General features: G+C 34.8%; 1 protein-coding gene across 1 annotated transcript in view; it reads right to left on the bottom strand.

The window, feature by feature from the left end:
- The window catches only part of LOC150107574 (uncharacterized), a 60,836-nt gene that overhangs the window by 735 nt on the left and 32,527 nt on the right, over positions 1–27,574 (bottom strand). The window contains exon 2 of the mRNA XM_090391394.1: positions 1–178. This exon is cut by the window's left edge and continues 735 nt beyond it. Coding sequence (XP_090247520.1) covers positions 1–178 — 178 coding nt within the window. The remainder of the gene's footprint in view (positions 179–27,574) is intronic.

Below are 27,574 nucleotides of genomic sequence, written 5' to 3'. Positions count from 1 at the left end.
TGAGTCGGTCAAGCGATCGTAGTACTTCTTCTCCACCAATTTTGTCGACTGGAGAGCGAAGAACGATCCCGCCTCTTAACGAATCTAGTGAACGAGAAGCATCGTCGCCGCTGAAACGACGAAAAACTTCACCTCCTCTAATGCGGTCAAGCTGTCGAGTTTGATGGTGGTTCGCATCCTGTTAAAAAAAAGAAAGAACAATAAAAATCATACAAAATTAATAATCAAGGTCCGGTAGCTTAGAAATTGGATATGATTATAACAACACGTTTAAATTCAACACACACACATATTTTAATTCAAACCACATATATGCCTATAACAAACTCAGATTTCAGTAGGAATCACAAAGTTATAAAAAATATATTATTATTATTATTATTTAAGATTTCCAGAGTCCAAGGACTTATCATCGGAGAGCACCCTAAAGCACATAATCTACCGTCTCTACGCTACATGATCTTCCATCTTCACATTACTCCACTGATATCATACTACTCCATCTACTGCTCAAGTGTATTTCTCTGTTCTCTGCGTATTTTCCTGTATATATCAGGAGAAGTAAGTTAATTTCTCTTTATAAAATTCATGACATGACACTGCAATTTGGTTGTTGTGCGAGGTTTGTCATATTTGCAATTTTGAAATGTTGAAGAAAAAAGCAGTTGAGTATGTCAATAAATTAATGTTATGTTTCGGTATAATTATTGTTTATGCCTTTGTAATCAGAACATTGCACTTCATATAGCATTAGATTGTGTTATTTATAATTCATTGTGGTGTCGCTTTACAATTTAATCAACTATATAAATTGTGTCGTTTCACAGACAAGTAGTTTGTGTTTATTTGAGTTTGTGTTTCCTGCTGTTTTCATTTTTTTTTGGCAGTTTTTAAACATAGTAATAATAGATGCCCTTCATCTTGGACCATTAAATCAGAAATTATTTATTTATTTAAAACATTATTATAACTTTTTAACATAATTTATAACATTATTATTTATTTATAACTTTCAAGAAATTGTAAGTAAATGGTTCAAATGAGGTTATGGATGATTCAGATGCAACTACCGCAATAAGTTTAATGTACTGTATTTATTAATTGACTTATTCTTTTCCTGTCTTACGAAATGAATTCCCCAGTGTGAAAGAGTTAAACTCTGTCACCTTGATATGAAACCAACAAACTCACCTTCGATGGAAAAGCCCCCATAATGATTCTTCGCGTCCGAAACTATTCAGAAGAATCAAACTCTTATTTAATTATTGTTATTAATTGTATATCTTCTTTCAGCATATATACAACATTTAGAGTTTTATATTCATTTAAACTGAAATAAAAATATATTAAAAATTAAAATCTTGATTTTTTCCTTCTTGGTTTTCTAATAGAGTCTTCTAAATGATAGTAGAACCAGGTTTAAGTCGATTGGGCCCCGATGCAAAAAATGAAAGATGAATTAAACATTTTGGAAGATTTTACCGAACAAAAAGCGAGAAAAACTTATTTAGAATGAGTTTCTTTGTTGTAAAAGTATAAATAATAAATATATCACGTATTTTTTAAATATTGTTTAATATTTAAATAATGCCTTGTTATTCCCATATAGGGATAAGGCGAGGCCGTTTTAGCCCTTTCTAACTTTTGGAGACTGAGTGGACAGTTCAATCTCCACTGGTACCCAATCAGAGATAGCTGGCCCAAAGCTATCGCTAATTAAAAGGGAAGAGACGGCTCAACAAGTGCCGCCATTTTGTAGTCCCTAACCCTAACACAATATATTCAATGTCTGAAATAGAGTGGGGTTCTATGGCCGATTTTCTTGAGTTTACGGGACGAAAAACCGGGAGAAAAAACCTGCTTGCCCTTGCGAAAGATCGACTAACTCGGGAACCGGTCGAAAAAAGGCTTAGGAAAATTTCCTTTAGTCGCCGACTAGAGATTCGAAAAACCAGATCTTCCTTCGTGCGGTCAAGCGCCGTAGTTTGCGAACGCCACATCCACTGAGCTACACAGGCTCTAATAATATAATATATTTCCAATAATTATCTTAAATGAGGGGCCTGCCTCACCAAAAGATCACAAATGGATTCTATATTTGTTACAGACTGACTGACATACTGACAGATCTCTAATTTTAGCAGTGGGGAAGTTGATAATAAATATATATCAAAAATGTTGAAAAGTAAAGTTAATCTTAACTAGAAACTCATTCTTTCGTTTAATTTAAACTTTTAGTAGTTCCTTTATAATTAGCAAACACCGTTTTAACTTCACAGTGAATTCATTTCTTTAACTAGAGCACATTTAATTCTAACTCATAAGAAAATATGTTTTTTTTTTTTTTTTTTTTGCAGTTTTCCGCAGTTTTCATTTAGCTAAAATATTCTGACTTTCTACTTATTAAATGAGTCGCTTTAACATTATTAAAACCATGCAACTTAATATGGTAGAAACGATGTAAAACGTTAATAAAACGAGTTAACAACTTCAACCTAAGCAAAGTAATATGACACAGCAAAACCCAAATAAATTGATTCAACGATAATGAGTAGGCAGGTCCATGATAACAAAAACACGCTCTTTAGCAGCTGCACTAAATTGTTGTTGTAAGTGCTTCTGCTTTACGCCGGAAACCTCAACAAGTGGCTGAAAAAGAAGCGCCTTCTCTGTCTCTCTCTCTCTCTCTCTTTCTAAATAAGTGCTCCGTACTTTCCATACGACTTTTATCATTTCCATCTTTTTCCCAGGAGTAGAATTTCACCGTCATTTTAAGTTCTTTTTTTTGACTATGAGACTTATTCAATAGCTTTTTATTCCAAGTAGGTAAGGCAATTACAGTCGTTTGCTCAGGAAAATTGTGTGGCACTGATGCAAGTAGAGGAGTAAGAGAGAGAAAAATTCTCCTGTGCTTTCTTCATCTTCTCTGCATTTTGATGGCTGAAAGAATTCCCCAGCGTATCAGTATGATGCAGGAAAGCATTCCTGGGAAGTTGTTAAGCTTGGCACCTATAATGCAAACGATCGACTAGCCGTATTCGCCTCTTTATATCAAGCTGACTGAGCTCTTGTGAATGGCGTTGGTTAAAATAACATCCGGGTATTGGAGAACTCCATTTTTGGTCGCGATGCGAGTGTACTTCGTTTAAAGATTACTTTCGGGTTTGGAAAAATGAGACACATGAGGAATTTCGGAGTAGAAAATCGACAGATCCTACAAAATATGATTTACTATTCAGAATAAGCTGTGAATTAGCAATCGTATTTACGTTTTGTGGATCTCCTTCTAATACTTTTGATATTTGAATTTTAAATAGACTAAATAACGACAACATTCACGGATTATATTCGGCATTTGAAACTAGGCGATCATATTTTCTGCTAGGCTATTTAAATAAAATAAAAGATCTGACTTTAATTTCCCTGGGTTTTCTAGTATAAAACACAATAAATACTATATTACCATTAAAAGTACTTCAATGTATTCCTTTTAAAATTTGAACCTTTTTAAATTTTAATAAACAATAGATATTTTAAGGAAAATTATATAGTACGTTTGTCGCTGTGTAATTACTTTTTTTCTCCTCTTGTTATTGACTGATGTGATGTGGTGTTTGTTTCCATGACAACAATAGGTTTGCTTGCAGTGTTCTTTTTAGAAGACCTGGATGTTTAGTCATTTTCTTTTCTTTTTTAATTCTCATTTCTAACAGGAAATGTCAATATTATCAACATTAGCAAACCTCACGCAGATTTAAGAACAATCGATGTCCTTAGGCGATTTCCTAGTTAAAGTAGGAAATTATCTAAGGACACTGCGAGACGATAAAACGCCTACCTTTCTGTTGAAAAGTCTTTAAATACTAGTTTGAATTCAGTCTAGAATTCGAGGAACCTTTATAAATGCTTTTGAGATGAAGGTGAATCAGCTAACTAAGGTGAGCTACGGGGGTTGGGAAACACCGTGAAACATCCCAGTCTGTCTTAAAAGAAAATGATGCGACAGTTCCAATCATGACATATGGAAGTGAAACGTGGACTTTGAGTAAAATATTGACCAACAAGTTGAGGACTACTCAGAGGACAATGGAAAGATTATTGCTCGGTATTACCATTCATGATAAAAAGTGCAATACTTGAATCAGAGCTCAGATTATGGTGAGCCACATTATACTAGCCATTAAAAGATAGGCAAGTCATATTGCAAGAAGTAACACTCACAGATGGACAAAGTTGATATCTGAATGGTATCCAAGTGATGAAAAGAGAGCTACAAGAAGATCAAAGAGACGGTGAGAGGATGAGATTAAACAGATGACTGGAACTTAAGATCGCACAAAATGAGGGAAATTGGAGAAGGCCTTCGTCTAGTGGTGGACAAAAAAATGGCTGCTGCTGATAATGATGATACGCAGGTGAAAGAGCTTTAACGCCTAACAAAAAAAAAAAAAAGAAAAAAGACAAAAAAGAAAAATCCGTTGTAGACAACATACAATTTAGACATAATACACTAACCTCATAGCCCCTAGCTGGTTGGCAATACCAACCAGTACCAAAGGGTAGTGTTGCTCTCAAGTATAAGCGATGTTAAGTGCCAAAATTTCGTTAATCAAGAGAAAACTAAATGTACATAATAACCGTGAAAAGCTTCAATTTTTCGTATGTGACGATGAGCTAAAACAATTTCAGTTGAAAGAGATAATTATAAAATTAATTCTTTTTAAATTAAATATTATTATGCAGGTCCGGATGATAAAACGAAAAAAAAAAGCGTTTACATTGAAGGAGAGAAGGGTTATTTATTTATTTTTTAAAGAATGCTGTGTCGCTATTGGTTGATCAGTGCTTCCACGGTTATTTTCAGCTGCTATCAATAATGTCCTTTTGTTGGAAAGCCTGGGTTCGAATCCCGTGGAAGCGAAGAGAATTTATAAGGGCTTTTGAGTGAGGATAAATTAGCCGATGCCATGCGGATAAGGGATTTTTATTTCCAGTAAGCACACCTGCCAGAAGAACAATACAAACAATTAACAGAATCCTAGATTAGCTTCATAGCCTTAGTTACTTTGCTCGTAATTCAAAATAACTCGAATAATATATTATTATATTCTAAATGATATCCTAAAGCGCACACTGATGAAGGCATTCTTTTCCTTTTGTTTGATGAATGCTATTATAATTTACAATTTATATCAGTTAAACTCACAATCATTAGTAATGCAGCATGTTGCGCAATGGTAGTTGGAATTTTACAACTTGCCTACTGTCTTTCACCTTCTAAATTTGATATGTAGAAGTTGAAAGATATTTAAAGTCTCTACCATCACTAATGTAGTGGAAAGTTGCTAGATATCAGAATAGAAACTACGACAGTTGAATTACCATAGAAACTGTAACAATATAGTCGTTGAATAGTGATGTATATATCTTTATATTTATTAATACTACACTCATACAGCTCGCTTTGGAGTTATTTAAAATTTTCATTTCTATTCCGAGCATGTAATTAAGATGTTCTACGTTAGATCAATAATGAAAGTCTAACTAATGATGACGTCATTTAAATGGTAAAAGACAATATAAATATTGAGGTGTAATATTTCGTGCTATTTTTATTTGTAATTATTACCAGCAGATCATAGTTACATACCATATGATATACAGATAAAAGGAGTTGGGTTGGGTTGAATTTTCTGGCAGCGAAAATAAGTACATCTTATTTTGAATGGCCTAAGCAGTTATAGTAAATTTATTGGCCATCTGCAAACCAAATGAAAACCTCATCACGATTAATAACAACAACAATAATGAAGTGTTTTGAGAGCGTCCTTGTCATATTATATTATTTTGATATTGCCTTTAAATAGCACTGTATTATTTTGAATAAATTTTTGATCAAATCCATGAAACTTCGAATGTTTTTATTATTTCTTCAGCTTCAACAGATTGCTGGTGGGAACGATACTTCCAGTCAAGTACTCCACACTACCGAACGAAGCAGCACGTACTAATTTAGGAGCAATTCCTAAGAGATTGACAATTCCACCATAAACACTCACCAGAGGGCGGAACAGATTTCAATAAACTTCAGCAGTTCAGATAGACTTCTTGATAAATCTGGCGTGGACCCCCCCACTAAGGATAACTGAGAGAACCAGTTTGAGAGAGAGAGAGAGAGAGAGATTCTATCGTAAACACTTTAATTTGTTTCAGACTCCCACTAGTGAGTGCTATTACTGAGTTCGCGGTTAATACCTCCTTCTGGAAAGCTAACGAGGCACTTAAAGGCAGTGCTCAGTTTAGGGAGACTTTAAACGGTTGCTAAAGGAGAGAACGAGGAATGATGTAGTGTTTCAGAGTCTGAGGAGAACGTAATGGCGCGTAACTATGGAAACGGTGAAAAAGATCAAAATGAGCCTTTATATAATGCAGGTAAGGTTCCTTGTTGCGAAGAGGGAAAAAAAAAAGAAGAAATTTGTCTTTAATAGTCGGAGTGACCATAATAGGTACTTTGTGTACCTTGTAATTGGCTACCATTTGCGTATAATTTATATTTCGGATCCGACTGCGAGATTGGAACGAGAAAAAAAAAGCTATATAAGTGAAAAACAGTTTCTTGATAAATTAATGGAGCGTGTTTGAAAAGGTTCAATACGAACTATTAATTGAACGTCAATCACGGAGGATTTCATTTTCACAATACGACCGACATTTCAACTCACGACATCATTACATTCTTTTCATGTACTTCAAAACAGAACTTTTAACAAGCTCGTTATTTCAGTAACTTGGCCATTGTTGGCTTCAAACTCAATGAAACTTTTTCTGAGATTTAATATATTGGCCAGAAAAGAAAATCCTTTTATTTCGTTTCTTTTCTCTATTTTCACACTAGGAAATATTGAATGGGAAAGATAAGCGTGGTTTTTAAAAGTTCTGTCTGTTACTATGATCAACAATACGAACAGAAGACAGTATTATAGCAAAGAAAATGAGGTGACTAAATGTTAATGCCAGTGTGATAGCATAATAACCTGGTAAGAAGGATTATTATGTCATATTACCATATGAAGAGTGTAATAAAAGTAAAAAAAAAAAAAATGGGTTTGCCAATCTCACGCGGAGATAGAAGAGTTTTCCTGATAATTCGAGGTTTTACATTCCTCAAAACAGGCAAACCTGCCTTAGAATCCACGCTGTTAAGATACTGAACCTTATAGCCTGAGTTGCTACAGTAGTAACTGCAACTAAACCTCACAACAGAATTAAAAAAAAACGATAACTTGAAATTTCCGCTGCTGTTTTTGTTAGTTCATCAATATGCCAATAAAGTTGTATTGATTTTTTATGAAATTTGACGTTTGGTATTTTGCTAAAATTTATCAAGTCGCTTTAGCTTTCTTTTAAATTAGATTACTATCTAAATTATGAAAATATATATATATATATATAGAATTACAGAATACATATATAGAAAATGCTACAATAATATACTAAAATAAGGTAGGTTGAACTGATGTACTTGAAATGACTGCTTGTGACTTATTTATATTAATTACTAACACTGATTTTTGTTGCTACTGATTGCTGTTCCTCGGCTTCCTTACTAAACAGATAGAATATAACTTTGTTGAAAAATTTGATTATTTAATTGTTACAGATGGCGCCATTTCCCGCCTTAACAAAGTAATAAATGATAGAACTCCAATTACACAGAACTCATTTTGCTGTAAAAGAAGAGTGATAAAAAAAACTACATACAATAAAGGAAAGCATGATGTTGAAAAACCAGGAAGAGAGAGCTTTTAATTGTTGTTGTTATTGTTGTTATTATTATTATTATTATTTACATAATTGATACACAGTCAAAACAAGATTTAAACAACATTATTTAAACAACAATTTGACTGGTGATACAGAACAATTCAGATTCTACCCAAGAATCTAAGAATAGTCTGTCAGGTAGCGTCGTAAAATATGGACTGTTCCAGGTAATGCTGTTTTTTGTAGGTCATATGAGGTCACTTCGTTGATGTTTAATTGCCGTAAATAGTTGGATAGCTTCTTTGAAATTGCGCCAAGTGCACCGATAACCATTGGGATAACTTTGGTGTGTTTAAGCCACAACCTACCAACTTCGATTGCCAGATCTCGATATTTAGTAATATTTTCCAATTCTTTGTTGATAACATTGTTATCACTGGGTGCTGCGATATCAATAATCCAAACCTGTCGATGTTCGATAATTCTGATGTCAGATCTATTGTGTTCCAAATGCCGATCAGTTTGTATTCGAAAGTCCCAGAGAATTTTTACTGTTTCGTTTTCCATTACTGTCTCTATTCTATGCTGCCACCAATTATCAGATGTAGGAAAGCCATATTTTTTGCATACATGCCAATGAATTATTTTGGCCACTTGATCATGGCGGTATTTATAGTCAGTTTGAGCTATCTTGCTGCAGGCACTGATTAGATGTTCTATAGTCTCATCTTTCTGATCGCATAATCTGCATTTGCTGTTATTATTGATGTTCAAAATTTTTGCTTTCATTGCATTAATTTGTAATGCCTGTTCTTGAGCTGCTAGAATAAATCCTTCTGTTTCTTTTTTAATATGTCCATATTGTAGCCATTGCCACGTCTTGTATACGTCAATTTTGTCCTCACTATCTCTAAGAAATTGGCCATGCAATGGTTTATTTTTCCATCGCTTTATTATTATTATTATTATTATTATTATTATTATTATTATTATTATTATTATTATTATTATTATTATTATTAAAAGCAATGGGAGAAAGACCCGTTTGTATTATCGACTAATTGGGCGTTTAAAGTGTAGCTCAAATTGCAACAGCAGTTGAAAGGTGAGATAATGAATGAGTGTCATTATTGAATATAGTGATAATGCATGAGGTGTCATTGTGCATGAATTCTGTTGCATTGATGATTACATTAATCCAGTTTTTTATATAACAATACCAGCAAACTGACTATAGGCGGATCCATCAACAGACTATAAGCACTGTGCATTACCGCTATCGTTGTGGGTCGCGCTGAATACGTCATTTTGATGAATGCATCTCTCATGAGAGTGGAATAGAAAGGTTCTCATGTGTCGAAGGGAAGAATACCAGTAGGGATAGAGCATTCGTCTCTTTATTTCTCTCTGAGAACGTTTGAAGGGAGAATACTTTAGAAAACAATGGATTGTTCAGTCCATGTGTTCTCTAAATCTTACATTCTGGGATTCCTGTTCCACTATCAAAAACAGAATACGCAGACAAGACACATTATAACTAAATAGACAATTCTAACCATTCTTTATTGCCTCTGTATTAAGCCAAGTGGCTTAACAGTAACCTTTTGCATTCGTTCGCTATGAGAGAAAAGCAGGATAAACTTGAAACAGAAAATTTCTCACGTAAGCTCTGTTTCTTTTAAAGATTCCGATCTTAAAATTTATTTTAAGTTCCTTTCAAACAGGAATGGCACTGTTCTGTATAAAATTATATTTTTTCCCCACTTTTATAGGGCACTAAATGTGAATAAGTAAGATCCATTGGATTCTGCTTGTCTAATCTCGTCTTTCAGTTGATTGCATTTTCTTAAGACACTAGAATTAGTTAAGAGGATTTAATCTAAGATAGACGCATGAAGCGGAAGTGAATATTCTTAACAGAGTAATTGTTAAGATACTTTTAATTTCTCTGTCACATGCAGTACCGTTTCGTCGAGTATTTCGTAATTTTTCCATTCTCAGTCGATGACTATTTTTCCGACTTAAAACTTCTCTTTCCAAAGACGAATTTCGGTTTATTTGAACAACCCGATCGTTAAGAACAATGCCCGAAATTTATTTTTTTAAATCCCATTGAAATGTTCGAATATTTCTAAAGTGTATTTCCTTCCTGGCGGTGTTCAACTGCAGTCTCTAACCTCATTATTGATTATGAGCAATTATTGTTAATGACGACCATTACGTATGTACTGTGTAGCATTATTTAAACTGGAAGTTCCTGAAACGGAAATTAATTATTCTGCTTATTACTCTCCCAAGAACCGTAACGAACCATTATCATTCATTCTTTACTACAGCCATTTAAGTTTCTTTTTAAGATCTTGTCGTAGCTTGTGATGTGTTTCTATAATTTACATATTTTCGTGCAGTCAATTTGCTACTCTGTAACTGCTTATCATTGTTAAATGACACATTTATGATATAGAATGCGTTATTTTGTTTCTTTTAAAAGCTGATAGTTCGATTATATTCGTCATATACAGTTCATATAAAGTGGATAGCTGCAGTCAAGGTTCCACAGCACAGCTCGGTCTCGTAGATGTTCTTTGGTTAGAAAGATATGAGTTTGAATTCGGTTAAGTAATTGAGAAGAACTTTTATAAGGTCTTTTCAACTGATGGTGAGTTAGCTAGTCTCCTACAGAGTTAGCAGAATTTCGTTCTCACATAAATTCGGATTTTTTCATCTCACAGTAAGGTTAAACCGGAAAGAAAGAAAGAACACAGCCATCTCCACGCGCGCGCGCACGCACACACACACACACACACACACACACACACACACACACACACACACACACACACACACACACACACACACACACACACACACACACACACACACACACACACACACACACACACACACACACACAAATTAAGAAATGTAGTACGAGGGTGGTTCCATAAATTTCAGGCTTAACTAACCTTTGAAGGTAATAGAAAGAAAGCAACTGTCACTTTTCAACATAATCTCCCTTTACTTCAATACACTTTTCACATCTTTGAATTAACATTTCTATGCCCTTGAAAAAATAGTCTGCAAAATGGTCTAAAACTGCAACTTTCACCTCATTGTCATCTGCAAATTTTCTTCCTCGAAGGTCTTTATTCAGTTTTGAGAAGAGATAGTAATAGTAGTAATAGTAGTCACTGGATGCTAGATCTGGGCTGTAGGGTGGTCAATCTCCTGGAAACCACTGTCCTTCTCTTCAGCCTTCACACCAATAGCCGTAAAGACTGGAATATTCGTGAAACCGGCGAACACCATGACTCAGCATTCCTCGTCTCTTCTCCTTTATGGCGTCGCGCAGTTTGTGCAGGAATGAAGCACAATATTCTGCATCGACAGTGGTATTCCTTTCCTTGAAGTTAATCAATAGAATTCCCCGTCAATCCCAAAAGATTGTTGCAATGATCTTCTTAGTGGATTTGAGCGACCTTGGCTTTTCTCGGCGATACTTCGCCTGGTTTGCGCCACTCTATGGATTCCCTTTTGGAAAAAAGATCACAACAAAGGACCATGGTTTCATCTCCAGTGACAATGGATTCCAGTACTTCTCTCTGATTCCCTTGGCAAAGCTCTTAAAACTTGCAGGAACAGATCACACGATACTTCTGAATTGAAGATAGAAGTCGGGGCACCCACTTTGCACTGACCTTCGTCATGCGAAGCTTCTCGTGAATGATGCGAAAGACGGTTGTTATAGAAAGTCCCAATGTTGCTGAGATTTCTTTGAGCTTCAGCCATCTGTCATTGAGCAATTCCTCCTCATCAAGAGACAGTTTCCTCAGTCATCACTTCCACAGGCCGACCATCATGAGGATCATCTTCGATGCGCTTTTTTCCTAGGCGAAACTGTTTAGCCCAATTCCTTCACAGCGGAATGTTAAGGAGAAGCTTCCCCATAAGCGCCATCCAGTCGCTGTTTGATAGCCCTTGAAGAAAGCCGTTCTTTGGTGAAAAACTTTATCACAGCGCGGTACTCAATTGTTAACATTACAGCCACTTAGCATGCCACATGTTAGTCAAACGTGCCTCCAACTGAATGACAGACCTAGAGAGTTGAAACCGGTACACTAACCTCCACATAAATGGTGCTATCTATCTGTTACGCACGGCGTTTCAAAATGTAAATTTTTTTATGTCAGGCCAGAAACCTTTGGAACTTACGTATTTCATTGGTCGGTCTAAATCATGGCCGAAGCAACAAAGGCTATAATAATGTGTGTGTGTGTGTGTGTGTGTGTGTGTGTGTGTGTGTGTGTGTGTGTGTGTGTGTGTGTGTGTGTGTGTGTGTGTGTGTGTGTGTGTGTGTGCGTGTGTGTGTGTGCGCGTGCTTTTCCTGTTTTGAAGACTGAGAAACGATTTTATGGGAGAAAAATACCTCCTTCTGCTAAAAAAATCCTATATAAAGGTTCTATCGTCCTAGACAAGATTAGAATTCCAGTCATTCCAATCAAAGGGCATTGTCGATATTGAGTGAGACAAATGTACACTGGCTTTATAGCCTTTGTTTCTTTGGTTGTTATTTTTCATTTCCTTAGAAACAGATTGTCGCTTTAATCCTCTCCTTGTCATTTTAAAAACGCTTGTAAAACTCTTTTGGAATTTGGAAAGTTTATGCAATTAACCTAAACAAAAGATCATAATTGATTTTATTATTGCTGAAGCGATAAATCCTGTACTGATAAAAATCGCGCTCAAACTCCAGAGAAGCAACCAATGATCCGCAGTTTAATTTTCTTTTAAGCCTGTTAAAGGTGATGTTCATTATTTAAAAACTTATCAGAAAACTGGACTTAACAATAATTTTAGAAGAAATTCATCAATAAGAAAGGATGCAAGAGAAAAAAGGGAATTAAGTTACAGGTTAGATATCTTAATTAGATAAAAAATAAACAATTGGATTAAGATGCATTTCGGTATATTATAATTGAGAAACTTTAAGCACTCGGCTTCATTCGTGATTTTTAAAAGGAGAGTTCTCCATAATTTCAGGATGGAATATAGAGTGGGAAAATTCCGACTGAATTAGCTCGTTGATTTACAAATCACGGACTGGTTCTGGTTTCCATGTGGGAGTAGAGAAAGAACCAGTCAGTGATTTATAACTAAATCTGCAACATCTACATGGGAATAGTTGATCATTCCGGTAGTTAATCTACAGCTGATCTTGATGATGACTGAAAGAAAACTCAATAAATCGGTTATTTGACTTAAAAAACATCGAAAAATTGCATTCAAATATTGATTCAACCGATTATGACATACTGATTTGAGGAACTTACAAAATATGAGGTTATTAATCTAATCAATGACCTCATATACAATGGCATATGCATTGATATGTTTATTATATTTGCAGTTCATCTCAATTTCAATGTACACCACTCCTATTTTAAATCTTTCTTACATTTATCTAATTTTTTAATAAGTCCTTCGCACCTCAAGAGAGCTTTGTGTCAATCATTCATAACCGTAATGAAGATATGCTGAATCGATGTTATGGAAGGCAAACTGTTATTTTTTAAGTCTTTTATTTTCTTCTTTGTCTTATCAGTAACGGTTACTAACTCTGTAATAAAACACGGGACAAAGAGAAACACCCCTCATGAATTCTTGAATTCCAGAGAATATTCAACCATCTAATGATGTGATGTTTTTTGATAAAAAAATGATTGGTCGTAAATATTTCAGAAAAACATCGCTAAAATGGCTCACAGACGTCATTTCTTATCAAAACTTGCATTTTCATCCATCTGATGCAGTGAAAGTGTCAGCTTTAACCCAGATAAGTCCCGTTAGATTTGTGAAAATCGAATACCAGTTTCGATCGCAAGTTCCATGCAGTAGCCGACGCGCACGCATCGAGTGAAGATAAAAGAGCTCATCCATCTTATAAGAGAGGAAGCACTTCTCGGGGATTAGCTGACCTTCGTTGTCAATGAGATTTTACTTCGATTATTTGGTTGCTTTGTAACGTGGATCAGCTTGAAAATGATCTTTTCTCAAAGAGAAACTTTGTTTGCTTAACTTTCTGGGCAGTTGCATTGAGAAGAGTGAAAGCTAAGTTTGAAGCCAACCAAACAAGATAAATTTATTTATCTGATTTTATGAAGACGGCATTTTCTCGTAACCAATGTTAGTTCATTTTACCGAAAGGAACATTAGAGAGAGAAATGCTGGTTTAGAAAATCTCTTGCCAAGCTGTTTACAGTGAATTACCCTGATTCAAATAATCCTCTTTAATGTACTCTCATTTTCTCCACAAATCCTTTAGGATTTGCGGAGAAAATGACATCTTCTGCTGCATTAAGAAAGGAGCTAACAAGCACAAAGAGTACAATAACCTTATATTTCTTGTCATTACATTCCCTTGAATTTGCATATATTAAAAATGGTAATTAATTAAATAGCGCAGATACTTATTTTCGCACTTCAGATGGCGCTCATGCTGGTTCCCGTTTATACCGAATATCAACGTTATGTTTAATTTGAAAAGAGTTTGTCTATTTCTTTATATTTTTGTTCTTTTTATGAGACTGTTGTTTATTCTCTAACACAAAAATATTTTTCTAATCATTATTACTCGGTAAGGCGTTTTATTAATTATATATAAATATTAATCAATAATTAAATAGTCTAAATAATTACGCAGTATATAATTATGCAAGGCATTATTTGCATATGATGAAACATTTATAGTATCACGCGTGTTCGTGTAAACGCAAATGCAAATTAATTAAGCTATAAACCTAACGATAGCCGCATGCTATGTTTTAATACGACGCTCATGTTAATGATGTTTTCCCGATTGCAAAATTATAATCCCTTAAAGCTTAAAAACTTGTGCGTCATAGCATTATCCACAACTTTTTTGCAAGTTAGCATACTCGTTAAATTGATTGCCAGCAGAAGGATAAGTGGCAGAGTCTGTAATTATATTATCAATTTAATAATATAATATTTGGTATAACTTATATACTTTTATATTTTCTCAGCGATCTCTGCTAATATTTGATTATTTGCCTGCCTTGTTGACCGAATGGTTAACGTATAAAGGCTCCTCCAACCAACGGGCTGCGGCTTCGAATTTCGTAGTAAGCAAGGATTTGGGGATCATCTTTAGATATGATATAAATTTAATCATTCGATATGAAATCATCTTCTTGCTTTTGAGGGACTGAAGTGGCTTGAAAAAGTTGTTACAAGTTTGATTTCTAGAACGCAGTTTCCAGATTATATAAAACACATAATAATAAATAATAATAAATAAAATTATAATAAATCCTTCGGCCGCCCACTACGCCAATTTACTATGGATTTATAATCTTTCATGAGCGCGAGTCATTTAAAAAAATTCAAATAATTATGACATTATTAGATTTGTTTTATCTGTGCGTATACTATAACTTCGCTTGGATCTACGACTTTATTGAAATTGATACTGACAAAATTTGTTAAAATTTGTATCGCCACTAAGTTTATCGAGTTATCACAGTTTTTTTTTTTTTTTTGTAATAGTTTCCGAGAAGAAAAAGCCTTCCGCTGCAGTACGAGACCGTCTAACTGACTATCAGTCAAAAGGTTCTTGTCAAGGTTCTTCGCCTTCCAGACGGAATTCAATCCAGGTTTGTCCAACAACCAAAGGATATTGTTAATACTGACTGAGCTATGGAGGCTCCCATCTATAGTGTATAAGCTAGAAAGCATGAAAATAATCAAGGAATTCATAAAAAGCTGCATTTTAATAGCTTGTCTACAAGTGACACTATTCATTATGGCCACAACTGAATCTGTTTATGGCTTATGTTCTGTCGACAGCTTATTAATTGTGGTTTATGACATATTATTATTATTATTATTATTATTATTATTATTATTATTATTATTATTATTATTATTATTATTATTCCTGACACCTCCAAGGAGTCCGAAGACTCATCGCGGGAGGACACCTTCAACTGTCTCAATTGATACAACTTTCTCAACCACTACACCGAACATCTACTACGAATCATCTCCATCTAGCCCACCTCCACCACCACTACAACTAGTATTTTTTGTCTGTAAATTGCGTGTGTTCTGAAGGGCCGATTTGTCTGTATGCGGGATGAAAAACCCTAGTTTCCGGAAGAAAAAACCCTGCTACCTTCGTATGAGATCGGCTAACTCACCTTCGATTGAAAATCGTCCAGATAAAGATTCCTCCCGTCGCGACGAGAATTGAACTTAGACCTATCACAATCGAAGGGCGCGATGTACCGTCGATTTTCCAATTGCGCTACGGAGCCGCTATAATATATAATTTAATATATTTTTTCAAACTTTTGTCGTTTAAATTTGTTTTTAAATTTTTTGATTGAAATGAAACTGGAGCTTAAACTTTTTAAAATTTTGCCATATTTTGCTAAAAAAAAACAATGAAATGAAAACCAAAATTGAGTTTGGTGTAGACACATTTTATTAAAATATCCCTGTTACCACATTTTATTATGACAAACTAGAACTGAGGTGTATGAAAAGATGAGCAAAACGAATTAATAAATCTTCTATGAATTTCTAAAACGCACATTAAAAATGGCTTTAAGTTCAATTGCCCTGATATGAATCACATCTTTGTATTCATTCATTCATTCATTAATCTTCAAGGCCCACCTTTCCTAATTGGGTAGTGGGGGCAGCAGCTGCAAGAGGAACTTCCAGTGGTCACGATCCTCGGCCACCAAGTTCAGGTGTTCTGGTGAGACTCCCAAACGTGTCCACCCAAGGTTTTGAATATAACCTATCCAGCGAGTCCTTGGCCTTCCACGTGGCCTCCCACCCTCTGGCTTGGCAAAGAGGGCCTGCTGGTGGAGCCTCTCTTGTGGCATTCTGACCAGGTTCCCGTACCAACGTAACTATGATCTCTCAACACGGAGAAGCAACTGCTGAGTATTGAGGGTTTCCCGAATTGCAGAGCTTCTGACTCTGTCGAGTCTTGTCAGCCCCGCAACCCCCTCGAAGGAACCTCATCTTTAAAAGCGAACATATTTGTTGAAAGGAAGTGTCATTTTGGAATATGGTTCGACAACTAAAATGATACAGCAATTTTCAAAGAATTTATATCCAGAAACATATTCGATTTGTTTCTTCTTGATAATAAACTTCGGTGTGTCACGTACATCGCATGTTCATTATATTTAGTTGTTATACTGAGTGCTCGTAAAAATGATTTAAATAATGAATGACATTTTGGTGGAAACTGTTTCGCATAACACCCTCTACATTACCTCTCTACTTTGTTAGAATATATTCATTGATTCTATGAAAAAAAAATTTTTTTTCTCAAAATTTGTAAAAATTACGAACCTTTTTTAAAGTCACATGTCAGAGATTTCATGCAGAGATGGTTTTGAATTATTTCTTAATTTTAAGAAATACGGGAAAAGGAAATTAATCCAAAGAATGACAGTACAAGGAATGAAACGAAGAGGAAGAGGAGAGAGAGAAAGAGAGAGAGAGATTGAGGAAGTTATTCGATAAGTTTGAACCTAGACTACATATGGATGACAGCTGATTTTCCTGTCGTGTTTTAAGAGGATTGGAGAGAGAGAGAGAGAGAGAGAGAGAGAGAGAGAGAGAGAGCAATATTTTTATGACGTCATTTACTCAATAAATACATCATTCATATATACATCATTCATATATAATGTGAATACCAAACGTCCATAAAAATATTAAAATCAGTCACTTTTAACGACAGGTGATGCATCCTTCTTTAGAAGAGCATTATGTTTCTTTCCGAATCCCAAACTTGTCAATTAGGCTTATTGCCTTCATTCGTGTTTGACAAACGATTTTACACGATTTGCAAATTTTAGATTATTTATCTTTAACAAGAATTGAAGAACTGAGAGTTGGACGAATCGCTCCTGATAACCAATTGCATTTAATGGATTTTGTTTTAAAGGACTAAAAAGAAACTATTGGAGGGAGGAGTGAAGTTATAAGAATGTTCATAAGAACGGCGGTTGTAGATGGTGAACATTTTCATCATTGATTAATAAAATTCAAATATTTTAGCATCAAATCGATAATTTCGTAAACGTGTTTAGTTTTAAGTAGTTTTTATTAAATATATAATTCATTTAATTTCATATTTATCGATTTCATAATTTCATATTTACTTAATCATATCGATCAAGTAGGAAAATGAAGTGAGTGAAATACGCTTTGGGGGAAATTTGAGGAGCCCCTCCCAAAGCTCTCCCCCCCATTTACTAGAGAAGCAAATTTGAGCGATATTTATCCATCTCCGTTTATTTTCCATCAATATAAAGTGAAATATTATGTGAATTTCATTCTCCGCTTTATCTAAGTGAGATAGATCACATTCACCAGCCATCAGTTGGCACTTCCAGTGGTCATTTCTATGTACTCAAGCGCCAATTGAGAACGATCAGTCTATCAATATATGCTATTCTCAATGCAGAACCGTTTATTCATTTATCATCTACTGCTGACACTTTTATTTCGAATTTTTCTCCAAGTATTAAACAATCCTTAAATTGTATTCTTAGGATAATGTGGAAGAATAAGTTGAGTATATTAGCGATGAAATAAGAATATAAGCAATATTCCAGACCTAGGTACGGATATGTGGACGTCAGACAATGAGACGATTTATTTTGTCATTTCTTTTGGTATATATATATATATATATATATATATATATATAGCGGGTTTTCGTATGAAATAATGTTTCATTATAATGGAGGTGTTGATTTCCCAAACAAGACTGAAGATTGTTTGAATATTGTTAGATAAATGTATCCTGATTTGCAATAATGATTGCTTGTAACAATGAACTTCAAAACAAAGAGAAATATTCGGTAATTGCATAAGCCAAAGATGGCCCAGTCATCGAGATGCAAAAGAAACTTAAAAGAAATACTTTCAGCCGTCAACACTCTTTTAAATTCTTCGCAAAGTAGCGACCAACTCGGAAGTCAGAACGAGGAAGACAACACCCGAACTGTTCTGGATTTATATTATAGATGGAAAGATGAATACAAGAAAGATTTTAATGAGTTAAGTACTCGTGAAATATGGAAATTAGAGGAGAATGTCGTTTATTCTATAGCTAAAGTGTGTTTTTGGAAAAACATTGCAGACTCGAACCTCGTCGCCGAAGTTATCTTATGCATGAATGCATACGACCGTTTTTTCCAACTTATACAGCAGGAGGAACTTTATCCCTTTGAGGTCATCGAGTCATGGGAATGGCCGGGAAATGACGATCCTGATGAAAGATCCATACAGGAGTCTCCCGTCGCTTATTTTCTTCGAGTTGGAAACCTTCTCAGGTTGGTGTTTGATGACGGCATGAGGTTTGTCGATGTGATTTGCGAAAGAGCCCACGTGCTCTCTGCATTCAATGATTTGTCTTGCGATTTCTTGTTGCTACTTCTGAGACACGGAGCCAAACTGGAAAACTCCAGTTTATGGCAGGAAATATTCGTCGGATGCGAAGACCCTTCGATTTTCACATCTGATTTCATTTTAGGCTGTTTTCGTAAGATTATCGAGATCGGATGGCATTTCGTATGGGAAGTCATCGCAGAAATGCCTGACAAAATCGATCGTGTTAAATACGTTCTTCGTGTCACTCCTCAGCTGTCACTCGGATCCCTAAAGAGGGCGATCGAATTCATCCGGTGGATGCAAACACATCATATTCCTCCAAGACCGGTTTGGGACATCTCTACAAAGCAATTCCTTAACGAGACTGTTTCGTGGTTACCCTTGTTGAAAGAACGCTATCTAAACCCATCGGAGCTCACCCATTTATGCCGATGTCAAATCAGAAGTCGACTTCATGAGAACTGGCAACTCCCGTATGGCATCCAGGCACTTCCGCTGGAGGAGAATCTCCTTAACTATCTTGATCTCCAGTCGGACTTTATTGAAATGTAACTGACACCCTGATGGGCTGTTGATTTTTTTTTAAAATTGTCTAACGTACGCTGCGTTGTTCTTAGAAAGAATACGGCAATAAAAATAAAGGAATTTATTCTTCCAAATTTTCCTTCGTACCATCGCTAATGATGTCATTATGTTTGTACTTCCATACTTCCACATGTAGAAGTATGGAAGTACAAATATCGTACTATGTAAATAATTACTATGTAATTATTTACATAGTACGATACATCTGTGTAATAATTCGGGATTTAGATGAGCGATAGCGCATTTTAATATTCGACAGTCGAATGATTGAGTTAACACTATTTTGAATGCCTTCTTCGAAGACTACAGTATCAGTTTTTATCTAATTAAAATGCAACCCATATAGTGGAACAGAAGTAGTAATTATATAATATTAGGTACCTACATACCTCATGGCACCTTTGACGCTTGATCGCAAAAAAGGAAGAACTTGATAGATTCTACTCATTAACTAGAAGAACTTGTAACATTTTTAACCGGTTGATTGGTCTGGTGCAAGTAACTCCCAGACTTACCTCACCGAGAGACAATTAATGTAAAGTCGTCAGCCTCTTTATACAAGCAGCTCAGTCGTGAAGATACTTCACTCACTAACTTTCTTTGCTTATACTTGGATAAAAGATAAAACACGGATATAATTTCTTGGCAAGTTTCATTTAAGTAATATGGAAAAGGGAAAAAATAGTAACGAAGTCTTCGTTGTTGTATAATTTACATTACCTTTCTCATCCGGGATTCGGCATGAATGCACATTCACTATAGCATCTTCTTTTGCTTCTACATTTCAAAAATAACGATGCAGGTCTATTAATACTAGAAAAGAAGTGAGGTTAAAGATATAAAGTCTATGACGAAAAACTTAGATTAGATTTAATCATATTTCCAATTTGGAGCACAATGGCACAATTGTTGCTGTAGTCTTCTGGACATAGTTGTTATTGTTTGTACTATGTTGTATATTTTTGTTCTTCCAAGGATAATCAGCAAGTTAAGTAGGTTATATCAACTGCTGTTATCATTATAAAAATACGACTCGCATCTTTTGTCACTTTTATGTACTACGAATTATAATTGGGATTATGTTAAAATGGCTTTACCGTTCCAAATAGCAGAATTATTTACTTGCTTGATTACTTGCTTGTTTGTTTAGCGCTTCTTATGCGCTTGAATCCTCGGAGATTTAACGTAAAATGCAAACTATTTGCGGGACATGCAAACTGTATGAAATTGCTTTCATTTTGGTTTCCAGGCTGTCGCTCTCAATATTCAGGGCTAAACTCTCACTTTTTTGAATTGGTAAAAATTAACTAGCGACTATGACGTAATTTGTATTAAGTTTCCGATAATTTTACTTGTGCGATAGGAAATTGAATGTTGTTTTAAAATAAGCTTTCTTAAGTTATATCTAAGTTAACTCATCATTCTCGATTGTTTCATTTCTTAGTAACAATATTCAATTGCCGAAATGAGATCTGTATGATTTCTTGGCGAAAATTTGAACTTGGTTGTAATAGTCATTGAAAACGATTTTAGAGCTTGTTTCCATTAAAGTAATGATTGAACTGTTTCTCCAAATGATTGCACTGACTTGTTTTTATCTAGAAAATAATTTGGATTGTTTCATGTTTAATGTCCCAATTACTTACTTCTAATTTGTATTAGAAGTAAGTAATTGGGACATTAAACATGAAACAATCCAAACTACAAAATGCTACTTTTACAACATTTCAGACAAAAAAAAATCTCTGAATGAGTACACAAACGTTTTATTTGTCATTGAAGAAATGGTGTGTTATTCGCCCAAAGTCATCGATTTAAAGTTTATTTACTGCCGAAACAACTAATACACTCTATTAATTGTGTTTGCTCTCCAGTTGCTTTTTTGGATTAGAAACGTTTTCATCTCTCATATGAGACTGATTGACTCGCATTCCAGTTGAAAGTTTAAACAGTTACAAATGATAGAACATTGCCATTTGGTGAGGCAGGAGAAATATTCAGGGGGGCGTTTTAATTGTGTGATTCGATTCCAGTATTACTACTGAAGTTTTGTTCTATTAAGCGAAATCTTTTCTTTTTAGGATTGAATATCCGCAAAGGTTTCTTTTGTTAAAAAAAAAAGAAGATAAGATTTTAGTTGCATTAAAGTTGACTGTTATTTGATCCTGTTGAAGGACGAACCAGATAATCTATTATCCTGATATGTAACCAAATATTCGGGTATTCTGAAAGCTCGAAATGTTTATATAGCGTGATGATATTTAAACGTTGCTTTTGCCACAAGATCTGTAAACATGTATTTATTGTAATAATCAACTTTATATACAAAGTGAATTATACAGCTGTTTAATACTCTGTGACTCAGATGTGCATTGTAACATGCACTCAATAGCCAAATGGAATCCATCAGTAACATGCAATTAAACAATATGCGTTACTACGACCTATAAATAGGTAGGACGCGAAGAGAATGCAATTACTCTTTCTGAAAGGCACTATCTGTATTCAAGTGTGTGTGTGTAAGTAAAGGCAGTGATCTTTGCCTGTTTTCACGTAGGGAGGAGAGTGAGGGTGAGGGGAAAGAGAGGGCCGCTAATAGCATATCGAAAGTCTGTTCGCCTGCTAGAATACTACATGCTTTCATCTGTAATATGTCGACTAATAGAACACATCAATTCAATGGTTGGGCACCGGAAATGCTAGAGGCAGATGAACGAATGGTAGCGTCATGAAGTTCAATAATAAATGCGCTACAGTTAGTCAAATAAATGTGTGTGGCTCAGCCAGATACTACGAGCGAATGCAGCTGAACGCAGTTTCGGACCCTATTCTGGATCATTTGACATTAGACTATCATTACGATCATTTGGGGGGTGGGGGGAGAACAACGCTGTCCAACAAAACGTGTTTGGTTGGACAGCGTTGTGTTTTTTCTCTGCCTTTCAAGTGGTTATGACTGAGTTGAACAAAAGAATGTCAACATTGTAGAACCAGAGAACTGAGAACGTCGCATGGAGTGAGGAATCCCGATTCGTGTTATTTCTTGTTGATGGAAGGCCAAAGAGAAAGCGACAAAGTACGAAATCATGGAGTTCGTCATGCTTGATCACAATGCAAGATGGTTGTCTTGCATTTCCTTGACCAAGTGGAGGTGTAGTGGTGGTCTGGGGAATGCTTTGCTGACACTTCTTAGACCGATTGTTACCAGCAGAGCATTCTGCATCCTACTCGAATATGAATGCGACCAGTAACGTCCATTTATATTGATAATATATTGATAATTTATCTTCCGTCTGATGTTTAATTCCAACTGAATCACAACAGCATATCCTTCCAAGAACAGTTATGGAAATATGATCGTGAATTTACCAGATTATAAGTAATTTATAATCTCATTGCCGGGAAATTTGATTGAACTGCAGGAATTCATCGTGTTTACTTGGAAAGTACGATAAATACCTGTGGAATATTTCTAGAACATCAGATGTCCCGATGTATAGAGGTTGATCTGAAGACCAAACAGAAATCAGTTGCTAATCGCTAATATACTGACCACTCAGTATATGTGTTCTGCACGTTTCGTCAACAACAATTTGTCGAAGGCATGTGAGAGCCTTGTACGTCGTATTGCTAGAAACTTTTCATATCTATACTTTGCAGTATACCTTTATTTCTTCAGTATTTTTATTCGTCTGTTTTAACCACATAATCCCTCTAGTGCAAAATCACTAACTCAGTTTTAAGATAGTTTAGTATATTTAAAAAATGGATAAAATAATTATTAATAAACCAATACATTTGGCTTCAATTTTCTTCCAAGGATCTCTTTTAAGAGAAGTGAATATCTTATTTGTAACAGATTAATTTGCCAGTGCATGCAGAAGTATATTTATGTATATTTATCCAATCGCTACTTAGTCAAACAGCTGTTAATCCTAGATGATGACGTCAAGAGAACGGTAACTTGTTTTAAAAATTACGCGTCAGAAAGTATAACATAAAAGTTATTTTTTTTTGTCAATAATTTTGCAAAGCATTAGCCGTTACTGTGAGACCACAAACATCTAATGATTGACTTGAAGATGTCCAGAAACCAAGACGACACGAGAACTTAGTAAAGTTCTTTCCGTGCTTATTCTTTGATAGCTGGTAGCTGCCAAATGAACCCTCTGTGTGCATTATACATGAACTCGGCGCACTTAAACTGCAAATGACTTTCCGCATTTGCTTAATTTAAATTTTCTTCTCCTATCTCGTAAGAGCTCCGCGTTGTACTTCCTTGAATTTTTAATGCGTGATGTCATTAGCATTTCCAAAAATAATATTTTACACTTTTAAATCCGAAGCAGTCATTATTCATCATGAACTGAAGACATTTACTGGCTCTAAGGTGTGGTCGTCTGAATATATCTGTCGATTTTAAGTAAAAAATAAATTACTTTGAATATGTAATTATAAATGTGCGCGATGATACGGTGTCACGTTTTCCATTTCCCATTTTAAAAATACTACAAAATTTTATTCATTATCGATCCTTCATTAATAATAATACGTTAATGCATAGACAGGCAGATATATCATGTACTTATAATCAGTGAAACATTTTTCACAATTAACGTAAAATCCAATATATCTCAATTGACATATTTATGACAAAAGTGTCATAAATTGTATCTATAAAGTATCATAGAGTATAATAAATTGTAGTCGAAAATAACTAATTTTGAATCCTATTCTAGATACTAAACATAGTTATTTTCATTCTACGTCTCTAATAAAGTTTCACAAAGTACCATGAGAATTATCTCTCACCTAAAGTGTTAAAGTATCCAGTGCAAATCGAATTCGCTAGTTATCAAACCGAAGACACTATCCACTAGAGCAGGGGTTCTCAACCCTATGCCCGCGGTCACCATGGTGCCCGTCAACCAATTTGTGTGTGCCCGCCGCTGTTCAACCGTGTGCCGTATAGTTTGAAATAATCACGCAACAATTCATGGCATGCTATGTGACGCATGCGTTAATGACACATGACGAGTATTAAACGCATACAATGTAAAGTAGACGCGTATTCGAAGTTGTTCATTCCAGTTTAAGAACTGGAATATCATCATATTCTCCTAATTATGAAGCACTGGCCAATGAAATGCAATGCCAAAGATCACACTAACTTACATATATATATATATATATTTAAATTTTTATATAATGTAAACTTTTAAGTAATAAAACATTTGATTATAATGTAAACTTTGTATGTCTTCATTTAACAAAAGAATTCAAAAAATTTGCTTGAAAAAATAGATGGTGCCCGTCGCCCTATCGGTATTTTAGAATGTGCTCTAGGAAACAAAAAGGTTGGGAACCCCTGCACTAGAGCGAATAATAGCTTCACTACATAACACGGGTGCTATGCAGTGAAATCCTCTTTTACGTTTTGTTTCGTTGGAATTATGACCCAACAGAGGCTGTATATTTATGTCTGTTAATAGCATGTATTATCCGACCAGTTTTCTTATTTTGCAGGATGAAAATCTGAGTTATCTAGATGGAAAAACTTTGTCTCCTATGTGTGAGCTATTATTTTTGGTGACTTTGGGTTGTGGAAAAAAATTGATTAGGGGAATAGAATACTACTGTAAGATATATGTGTACGTGTATGTACACGAATTTTTACTCATTTGGAGTACTTTACTTAACAACAGATAAATATTTGTCAGTTTCATTTTTTGGTTATCTTAATATTAAGAGAAACGTTTGTCGTAGAAGTATGAGTGTTTTCTGTTACTTACCTTATTTTTTCTTTCTATCTTTTTTATCAAATTTTTCCAATCGATAAGGGATACAGTTAAAAAGATTTGTTGATCATTAAAATTATTTTTGATTGCCAAAAATCTTTTTTTTAAATATCTCAATTGATTTAATTATTATTTGTAATAGCGACGCACACTTTGATAAATGTTACTAAAAGAGATCCTATTGAGATGGACATTTTAAAAAAATTATAATGAAAATTTTAAGTTGATAATCCATAGACAACATAAACATACTTAACAAACATAGAACACTTCATCATTAAATACTTTCTATTAAGAATACTCTCTTCGGATGATGAAAACTGCTAGCATAGTTGGTTTATATTACCTTACTGATCGGAAGCAGCAATATAATACGAGTGTGGATATGAAGACTCGTATTAGGATCAAGAAAAATTTCACTCCTTTTTTGCATCCTATTTCTTCTTTTTTGTGACATTACGTTCCGATCTTACGAAACCAATTTAAGTCCAGAGTGACATTTCTGAATATTTTTCTTTTAAAAGATGTCATTTCCTTCAATGATTATGAACAGTAAGTTATGGTTTGTATTGTCGCCATCATTGGCGGAAGCTTCTAACAAATAAGTAATTAAAAATACTGATGTCGCTCTTGTGTGGGTTAAAGGGTTTGAGTAAACAGCAGTATCCTAAGATTATTTGACAGAATGACAGGTTAGCTAACGTCTACCTGTTTGCTCAAAGAAAACTTGATGTTTTTCATAAGCGGCTAATTACCTTCATTGAGTTCATTCTTAAGCAGGATGATGATGATGACGTTGCTAATTAAAACTTTCCAAAATCTTAAGACTGGGTATTTTCAGAAAATATGGTTAGAAAGAAAAGTTGTGAAGATGTTTCTAAATGACAAGTGCAAATTTCTAATAAAGGCCAGACATGCAATCCTATTCCTTAAGAAGGGTAGCACAGGTAAAATATTCCTTTCATACTTTATTCTCTCTCTCTCTCCCTCTCTCAGTAATAATAAGAAAAGAGCATAAATTGAAAATTGTGCATCTAGAATCGGGATTGAAATACCAGTTAATCAGTATAATGTATTTTAGTTATCTCCACTGCATAGGCTCTTCTCCACTATTTTCTCATTATAGTAGTGAGCGTGTTTAGCGTAGTCTGAAGGGCGACTGGACCATTTGGAATACAACATCTAAGTTTAAATGACTAGGAATCTTTATAGGGGCTTTCCCCAAGGACAATTATCCCGGATCATACGTTGTTGACAGAACTTGCGCTCTGAGAAACCTGAGTTATTCCTCTGCATGAAAAAAACAAACAAAACAAAATGACAATAAAACGCAGAACGTACACAATTAACTGATGTAATTACCCTGAAGACGTGACCTTAGTTGCGTTAGCATATTTCAAATTAATCCCAGTCCAAACCATCTCGAATACCTGTTGGTAAAAATCCTCATACTGAATATTTATTTTGATAAGTTCGCTGCACGTTCATAGCAAAGCAAACAAACTATCCGTAAAACACAGGCAATAGAAAGTTAATTATTGAAGTTGTACAATGGGTTCGACTGTGGTCTGCATCTAAAAAAATCTTCCAACACTTTAGATTTCCCAAAAGAAGCAGGAAGCGTTCATTTAGTTCTAAATAACTTTTGGAAATTGCTTGGGAGTCCTTGAACGCCGTCCCTAATAACTGAGGTCATGTTTACCGATGATTTTTAAAAGTATTGAGATAAGCCCGCAGATGACAACTGTTGCGATTTCGTATCTCGTGTTCATAAAAACCATAACACTCGTATTGTTGTCTAAAATAGTGTGAGTTCTACTGTCGATTTTTTTCTGAAATGTAGGGTTACACGCGACTTTTTAGAAAACCCTACTTGCCTGTCTAAGATCGACTAATCGAAAACCTGTTGAGAATTAGTCTTCCTCTATTTGACTAGAATCGAAACTATAACGGTTTTTATTATGGAAGTCTAGCATTAG

This window comes from Typopeltis vanoorti, chromosome 4 (assembly GCF_054136105.1).
Source record: "Typopeltis vanoorti isolate ZY-2024b chromosome 4, IOZ_Tvanoo_1.0, whole genome shotgun sequence".
Classification (NCBI taxonomy): Eukaryota; Metazoa; Arthropoda; class Arachnida; order Uropygi; family Thelyphonidae; genus Typopeltis; species Typopeltis vanoorti.
Note: the sequence above shows the minus strand (reverse complement) of the source record. Positions and strands in the feature narration are given on the sequence as shown.